The sequence below is a fragment of the Ostrea edulis genome, chromosome 3 (assembly GCF_947568905.1).
Source record: "Ostrea edulis chromosome 3, xbOstEdul1.1, whole genome shotgun sequence".
NCBI lineage: Eukaryota > Metazoa > Mollusca > Bivalvia > Ostreida > Ostreidae > Ostrea > Ostrea edulis.
The window spans coordinates 7642894-7652022 of record NC_079166.1 but is presented as its reverse complement, the minus strand read 5'-3'; the positions used below and the strand labels follow the sequence as shown (position 1 = coordinate 7652022).

General features: G+C 33.4%; 1 protein-coding gene across 2 annotated transcripts; it reads left to right on the top strand.

Annotated features, from left to right (window-relative positions):
• Positions 1–886: 886 nt before the first annotated feature.
• LOC125677329 (uncharacterized) lies at positions 887–8046 on the top strand. Of its 2 annotated transcripts, none has more exons than XM_048915339.2 (8): positions 887–979; positions 1793–1858; positions 2417–2613; positions 2723–2866; positions 3985–4032; positions 4360–4516; positions 6184–6306; positions 6533–8046. In XM_048915339.2, exons 3-8 carry the CDS (start codon positions 2429–2431, stop codon positions 6581–6583), a joined length of 708 nt encoding a protein of 235 aa, XP_048771296.1. In that variant the 5' UTR covers positions 887–979; positions 1793–1858; positions 2417–2428; the 3' UTR covers positions 6584–8046. The 2 variants fall into 2 exon arrangements, with proteins under 2 accessions (XP_048771296.1, XP_048771295.1); XM_048915338.2 differs by having other exon boundaries at positions 901–990.
• The last annotated feature ends 1083 nt before the right edge of the window (positions 8047–9129 follow it).

The window sequence follows — 9129 nt, the reverse complement described above, 5'->3', positions numbered from 1 at the left end:
AAACGAGTTTTTGGATTTAGTAGTGTCAAACTTCCAACCAATGCGACGGCTTCGAATTTCATCTTTATATATTCAGAATTGTTCTAAACCTCTCAAGTGAAAATGTTTTGATATGATACATAAATTGTTGTTACTACACAGATGTACCTTACAGTGGTGGATCTAAAGGGGGAGATGTTACACGATTTGCATTTCCATGTAAATAGAATATTTGATCTTGTACTTAACCCATCCTACCTCTTGATGGAGTAAATACTTTAATATTTTGATGGCAAGTACAGCAGGGGCTCATAATAAGGGGATAGTTGCAATCCAAGATCTAGTATTTTTATTCCTGTGATTAAAATGTGGAATTAATATCAAAACCCCACTAGATAACAGAAAATGTTACATTTGTAATTTGTTGAAGTTTTGAAATAGAGACAATGTAAACCCTGTAATGTACTCACAATCACAATCACAAGTAGAAAATTGTCGCGTCTTCCATATATTATTATTTTCTATTATCATATACATATGTTTCCTTTATTTTTGTATCCATTGTTTTCATTTTTATTTTCTATTTATTACTTGCCAAATTAGGGGGTGGGGGTGCAGCTGACATTTCGATGATTACTTTATGTGGTGATGTAAATATTTTCCAAACAAAAGGGGTTGTAACATCTGTTAGCCTAGGCCAGCCACGTTACAAGCTCGCCACATTTAAGAGATCGGGATCGACAAACAGATTAGTGTAGCGGTAACCGTGATTAATAATAATAATAAAAAAAACCCACAAAAGATTTCATAGAAAATATTCATATATGTATGTTATACCACACACACACACAAAATGCACTGATTGCTTGTTCTCTGTTTAGAATATTGCGAAACCGAAGGGGCGGAGCCTACAACAGACAGACTACTTGCTCCTCTTAGTGCGAGCAGCCTGCAGGTACCAGTCACCGGTTTCCGATTCATTGCAATGTCCGCATATACGGTATACCTAATGTATGTGTCTATATGATGCTTAGTGAATATAACTGGGTTGTGGTTGTGTCAGTACGTTCTATGATATAGCATACATTATATGTGTTCAGTGTGGTAGAGTTCCGCAAGGCGTTACTTTTAGGCATCGGGTTCGTTCGTTTCATAAATTCTAGATTGCTAGGCAAACATTGACTTGTCACTGTTAGAATAATATTTATTGATCATTATTTAAATTCTTACGAGTTTCATACATTGATAGTTTGCTAGTGAGAATAAATCCTGTTAGTGTTACAATTTTTTTTTTTTTTTTTTTGGTAATTTTAATGTTTTAACAGATCGAGATAAGCACAATATTAGAGTCTCTTAAAGAATGCCCCCAAAAATGCAACTCTCAAATCTGCTTGCCCGTCGGTGAACAAAATCTTGACTTCATTGAATTAAAAAAAAAATATTTCCCAATTCAACAACATTGAGAAAAGTGAATAAATTGCTCAAAATTTATCATCAGATTTACAATTAGGCCCCACAGATTCTCAGACCTCCTTTTGCAATGTGTTACTGGGTTGGGGGAAAATTTATATCGCCCATAAATTTAGTTAAGTATTTAACATTCATACGACGCGCACAGATTAAATATCAAAATTTCAGATTCTACCTTAATCATTTGGGTTTGTTCATGCAGGGTACAGTTTCACAGTTTCATTGTCACTGATCGATGAGTCATGGGTATTTTTATCACTTGTATACATTGTCATGCTTTGGTTGTTACTGGTAATCACATGTTTCATGGTGCTATTGAACTGCTTATAATTCATTTTAACAGCTGATCTTGAGTTCCTTCAGTCTGCTATATTGTCAGAAGATCTGATGTACAGCATACAGGTTTTAGGTGAGGAAATCATTTATCTGTCAGATATAATATAAAAAAGTGTTTATAGCCAATCAGATATATGTGTGACTTATGCGTGTATTTTTACATGTATGAATTTATATGTACACTTATTACGTCTTTTATTTGTTTTGTTAGTCAACTTAAATAAAGTGAGTGTGTACTTGTAATTTTAAAAAAAAAACTTGCTGTATGTAAAAGTGACATTTTGTGAATAGTCGGCACAATTGTAACATTCAAATTGATTGTTCTAAACTTGTTCTCATTGTAAGCAGAGCGTATACATATATAAGATTTCAAAATGCCCAGTGCAGCATTTCCAGAGATGACAAAGTTAGACTGGTTTCTTATTCATAGTAATATGTATTTTGTTAAAAAATTCTTCTTGCACCCCTAGCCCCACCTCCCATCGTAAAATAATGATGTATTCATGAACATGTGTTACAGTATATGGTAATTAAACTTTACCTAAATGCTCAGGTGATCTTTTCTGATTCCTGTTTGTCCAGCGTGTAATACATGCATGATATTTGGGCATTTATACCTTTTTCACAACAGACTCATTAAACAATGGAAGCAGTAACAACAGCACAGCCGTTAGCAGTAGACCAGATCCACACTAATGCAATACTTCTGGAGAGTGGTCCTGTCACTATAAGATACCTATCGGACACAGAAGAGGACCGCGAGTTTGCTGCTAAGGTTACAATTGAGGCCTTTGAAAGAAAAGTTGTTCATGCTACAAGCAGAGGCAGGTATATATATTTACTTCAAGCATGTAATTCAAAGTCTTCAGTTTGTATTCAGAATGGGCTTAGTTAAGTAGACATGAAAAATGAAGTTAGTCTTAAACATTTTTTACAGCATACCTGACATTCAAGTTTACTATGCAAACAGTCTGAGAGGGAGGCAGCCCACATTTTATGAGAGACACTTCATTGCAGAATATGATGGTCAGAAAGCAGGATCCTGTGTTATACGTTACCATGGAGACAGGGAACTCTTTCCGTAAGGGTTCATTTATGATATCTTTTTAAATTAGACACATGAACATTCATAGGTGAGCAAACGGTTGTTCTGTCAAGGTCATATATAAAAAAAATCCCAGGAATGGACACGCACTCTGATGCACAAGGCTTATAGAAATATTTAATGTAGAAATGTATTCGTGTGGCATTGAAATCCTTAGTAATTCAAATGTGTTCCATTTTGTATGGATTAGCAGAAAGAACCATTAGTCCTCTTAGCTAGGACAGACTGACATGTAGATTGGCTAGAAGAATAAATATAAGACTAGAGAAGTAAATTTTAGTACCAAAAATGTGATGGATAGCAAACCATATTTACACAAGTAGTTAAGGTAGATCAATCCTCTTGTGATGTCATAGGTTTTTGCAAAAATTCTGTATTAAATTAAATTTTTCGCTTGATTGAAATATATGTTTCAGAGGAATTCTTTTCATCAGATAAAATGAAAATAATGGTAAACTATTGATCGTTAAAACGCTTAAATATCTTTCATAGATAATCAATAAATCATAATTTTGAAAAATGTTGTCAAGGGCAATAAACTCCTATGCTGGTATTTCCTCTACTGTATGTCTATTATACAATGTTTCCCCTAATATCCACTATTTATTTTAAATATTTATAAATAAGCTAAACTGTTGACATTAAAAATTTGTCATTTTAGTAAGTTTTTATCTATTTTCATTATTCTGTTTTACTAAAATGTGTGATTTTCTGATGTTGACCTATACTTCTGTTTTTAAATGTTTGACATCTTAAAAAAGGTGGCAATTTAACATACACATTTTCTTTTGTTATTGAATAAATCATACTATACTGAGTGGAAATTACGGACGTTTACCTTAAAATTTTCTCAGACTGTGCGCATACTGTAACTATGAGAAGGGAGAAGGGGTGTCACCGTGTGTCACAGTTTGTCAATGACAGAATGTGATCAAAATATTAATAAATTTTACAGACAGTATGTAATAAATGTGAAATGATATATATGAACTGTAAATTGATAAGATACATGTATTTTACTCAGGTTTATGTGTAGATGATGGTGTATGTAAACTTATTTGTGAATACAATATATGATACAATTTTTTGAACAGACTCAGGGATGAGGACATGCCCCCTGTTGGGTGTACTGACATGTGTGGGTAAGAATGTTATTTTTTATCGTGTTTCTTAGTACATATTGCGCACTAAATATGCCTGATGTTACGTGAAATCTTATACATGTACACCATCCTAAAGAATGAACAAAAGCAAAATACTTTCATGTATGAGTGCTCTTTGATCTTTTCATTGTTAATTGATGCCTGCTGCCATTTAAATATTTTCACTGCACTGAATTCATCGTTCAACATGATAAGAAATTGAAACAATTACATTAATTGATTAATTAATTCTTTCTATTAGTTAGCTTTCCTCATTTATTGTCAATGGCATTGTTCTTTAATAGTTCACTACCATTTTGATTCTAGGCTTTTCTGTATGGGCCTAGCAGCAAACTTTGAGATTTATATAGCAGGGAAATGCTGTGTCGATCACATAGGGGTCAATTCGGAGTTTAGAGGGAAAGGCATAGGGAAGGTACTATTAGACATGGCTGAAATAGACGCCAAAAGGAAAGGCTGCAAGGTAAGCTGAAATTCGTCTGTTACTTGTAAGATAATCAGGTAAATTCTCAAGGTCCATAGTCCCCATGTTTCTTACTTTTATCACATGTTTTCTCCTTTATCCAGTGGGTGTCACCCATTACATGAATTTTAATTATTACACTGTTTTTCTGTGCCGTTTGTGACATCACAAGCAAATGTCAATTTTACGTAGTTTGTTTACAAAATGTCAGGAAGCAAACTTCCCAACAATACAGTAATGCCAATGAATAACAGGGGAGAGGCGATTAACATGTGATAAAAAGAATCTCCCATGATTTATAGTTTGATATGATTTATATCCAACTCTTTGTGTTTTCTATCCCCTTGCCAAGGCTTGGGATAGAAAACACACAACTCATTGAATATAAATCATATCAAACCACAAACTATGGTCATATACAGTAGATTTATTTTATGAGTCACTAAAGAAATTGAATTAAAATTTGAAAAAAATAGAATACATGTGTTAATTTTAACTCTGACATAAATTCTATATATCATATGTCTCTGGTTAACTTTAATTATGTTTTCACAGGGGGAAACATTTTACAAATTTTGGTTTTAGTTTCGAGTGTATAACAAAAAGACATATTTGCCATGAATTTAGGTTTACATAGTGATATAGTGCATTTTTCCCGGGTCACCATGAGGGTCATTCATGTGTGACCTAGCCATCTTTTAACATGTGACATGTTTGAATACATGTAATTGATAGGACGAATCATGGGAAGTGGTTTTTAATAAGACAGTTTTCAAAGATTATACATGTACTAGTATTCCAGTGTCAAATTTTGATCTCCTATTGAGGCACATTCTAAATTCCCCTCCTTCTGGGCCATAATTTGAATGAACTTCAATCTGCAGTACTTGAGGATGCTTGCATATTTTAAGTATGACTATAATCACAGAAGATTTTTTTAAACCATTTTCTTTATCTCAAACACCAATATCTCAAATACCATGGATATGTCGAAGTTATTTGGAAGTCTCAACCACTTATTCTATAAGTATTTTACCCTCAATCGATATCTCAAATCCTCAGTTATCAGAAGTTTTTTCTCAGTCCCATCGAGTTTGAGATAACGAGGTTTGACTATATATTGCAATGCAGAAATTTGATCCCATTTTGTGGCCTTGCTCTATTTGAAATCTGCACTACCTGATGATGCGTGACTAATCATGGCCCTGAGGGTAAAAATTGCATGAGCTCAATTTTGATGTCTATATATAAGTGATCGATCAAAAGTAAACTCCTCCAAGTTTCATGGTGGCTTAGCCAAGTGCAAGGTTGGGTCCATAAAGCAAAAATGTGTTAATTATTTGAGAATTTCTTTATGTGCTGGAGACGAGACAATCAAACTGAGTATATATAGTAATAATAAAGAAGAGAGAGCTTATACCCAAAGTGTGAAATTCATTTCTATAATGAATCGACAGTGTGTGCGGGGTTTCTGTATGTGAACATTAAAGTGCACGGGTCTCTTCTGTACATTTCATATACCTTCCTCTATCACTCATATTAAAAAGGTCATCATTTAAGATTGCGTAGAAAAATATTTTTATACGAAATTCAGATTTTAGAAAAAATCTAAATAAAAAGCATGTAAAATACAGACATTAAAATTTTGTATTATTCTTATCACACAGGCGATTTATCTTTATGTGGCAACAACCAACCGAGCTCAGCATTTGTACGAGAGACAGGGATACATCATCAAGGAAAGGCGGACAATTTGCTGTTGTGGGTACTGGTGCATGACGGGAGAGAGAGTAAGTGCCTGTTACGGTCTGTGAATCCAGAGCTATTGCACGCAGTAGCAATTGTCAGCTTGTAAGGATATCAGCCTTGGTTGAACTCTTCAGAAGTTCAACAAATAAATGCTAGCAAAATAAACAACCTTTCGATTATCTTTAATTTTCAATTATGCAAATTATAATACTTGTTATTTAATTATTATAATACTGCTTCGTAATGTAATTATTTTTAAATTAACAGGAATTTGCCCGAATGGAGAAGATACTAGAGGGTGACAAAGAGAACTGCTGATAGCTGTACCAATGTGACTCGCCTTCATTTGATCATCTTATAACTACTCCATGCTAGAGGTTCACTGCGAGAGACTTTGCGCCGCGTGGTATATAAAAGATGTTAACCGAGGCTCTAACTTACCAATATCACTGTCCATCAATTCACCATATCATAACTGCTGATACCTGTGAAATCCATGCCAGTAGTTTGTAATATTGTTAATCTTCCTTACACATTAACAAACACACACACACACACACACATGACGTACTAAGTAGTATAGAGTCATGTCCCTTTATTGTGATAATTCACATTGGAAATTAAAATTTCCCCCAATAATTCTATAATAGGATATTTTAGAAATACAAAACAAGATACACTGAATTATACTTTGACATTTATTTTACCTACGATCTATTGTACATTGGCTTTTTGTAAATATTTTAAGACATTTATAAAGAATTAATATTTGAAATCGTTGGTCTGATCATCTATAATCAGGTTAAGCTTTTTGTATTACGCATTAGTTTGAATTTTGTTTTTAAAACAAGTTTCAGTCAGTGTTGATGTAAATGTAATAGTATCTTTTATATTTCATTTCTGAATCAGTGAAATCTAGATATTTAGAATCTAGAGTCAATCATATATGTAATGGAATGTTAGATTTGCCTTCTTACTGGCTTGATTTACAGTGTAGTTGTCCCCGTTTCCTGATGTAAGCTTTTAACTTCTATTAATATTCTGATTTGGCTGTTAAACCATTCTTCTGCAGTGAATTTACTTCCTTTGATCAAAAAAGGACCAAGTGGAGTTGAAGTTCTTAGAACTTTTCAAAGTGTATGTTGAATGAGAGAGATTGGTAGTTAAAACTGCAATATTGTAGTCTGAAATCATGAAATGCTTGAGTGATTTTTATGCCCCCGAGATCGAAGATCGGGGGGGCATATTGTTTTTGTCCTGTCTGTCATTCTGTTTGAAACTTTAACCTTGCTAATAACTTTTGAACAGTAAGTGCTAGAGCTTTGATATTTCACATGAGTATTCCTTGTGACAAAACCTTTCTGTGGGTACCAAGATATTTGCCCTTGCGACCTTGGCCATCTTGGAATTGACCATTATGGGGGCATTTGTGTTTCACAAACACATCTTCTTAATACAATTTTACAAATTACACTTTGTACCAGCAACATTGGGGTAAAATTGTAAAACTTTTTAATGAACATTTACAAAGATTTTTACTTTTTCATCAATTCCTCTCATATGATTGCTTAGCAGTATTTTTATTTTTTTATTTTTTTGATAATATTTTATATGTATACATGTAATTGAAATTATTGAATATTGTTTGTTTTATCTCAGCATTTTATTTTTAATTTGTTACATTTTGATCTTGATTGCGGTTTGTAAAAATCAGCTATTGTATTCTTCTCTTACTTCCAATAGTTCTTGTATGCTCGTATATAATAAAATGCATAATTCAATACTTTAACGTAAATTAATTCCAGCTATTTTTAACTCTTCTGAGCCGAAGGCTCAAAGAGCTAATCATATGGCCATATGTCTGGCGTGCGGTGTGCGTCAACATTTGGAAAAAGGGCTATATCTCAAGAACCCCTTGGCCAATTTTTGTCAAATTTGTCACAGGGTATCCTTGGCCCAAGGGCTTTCATTTTCATAAAACTAGGGTTGTGACCCTTTAACAAGAGGAGATAATTAGGATAATGCAAACAAAAGTAGTGGTTGCTAAAAAAATCTTCTCAAGAACCACTGGGCAAATTATCACCAAACTTATGCATAAGGATGAGGATAGGTTGTAGATAAAGAATTGTTCAAGGCATCATCCTGGGGCAAAGGGTGATGTCTCAAGGTCACTTCAAAGTTGACCTTAAATTTTGTTTTGTTAAAACATTGATATTTTGCTTAGTGTAAAGACTAGGATCATCAAATTTTTGTCAGTTGATGCATCTTGGGACTTAATATCATGTCTCAAAAGTAGGTCATGGTGACCTACTTTTTGAATTTCGCAGGTAATTATTATTAAATGGATTTTGATGCACACTTTTGAGCCTATGATCATCAAAAGTTGTCAGTTGATAGATCATGGGACCTTGAAGAGTGTCATGTGAACAGTATGTCATGATGACCTACTTTCTGAATTTTATGGCTAATCATTTATGAATACATTTCAGGTTGTTATTTCAGATACCGAGAGGTTTAGAATCATCAAACCTTGTAAGTTGATGCGTCTAGAGGCCTCGAAAAATATTTATTTAAAAAAGTAGGTCACTGTGACGTACTTTTTGAATTTTGCAGACATTCAAATTTCACATTTTCAATTTTAGATGCATATTTTGGACACTATGAAAGCTAGGATCACTGTGACCTACTTTTGGAATTTGACGGCTATATTTTAATATTTCAGATACTATTTGACTTACAATTATCAAACTTTGTCAGTTGATGCATGTTGAATCTTCAGAGTGTGTTGACTAAAAAGTAGGTCACCGTGACCTATTTTTGGATTTTGACGGCTATATTTGAATATTTCAGATACTATTTGACTT

Excerpts from the sequence above, each read along its gene's own strand:
- LOC125677329 (XM_048915339.2), top strand. The coding sequence starts at position 2,429 with ATGGAAGCAGTAACAACAGCACAGCCGTTAGCAGTAGACCAGATCCAC. Across the intron at positions 2,867-3,984 it reads GGAGACAGGGAACTCTTTCC|ACTCAGGGATGAGGACATGC; the intron begins GTAAGGGTTCAT and ends TTTTTTGAACAG. Across the intron at positions 6,307-6,532 it reads GGTGCATGACGGGAGAGAGA|GAATTTGCCCGAATGGAGAA; the intron begins GTAAGTGCCTGT and ends TTAAATTAACAG.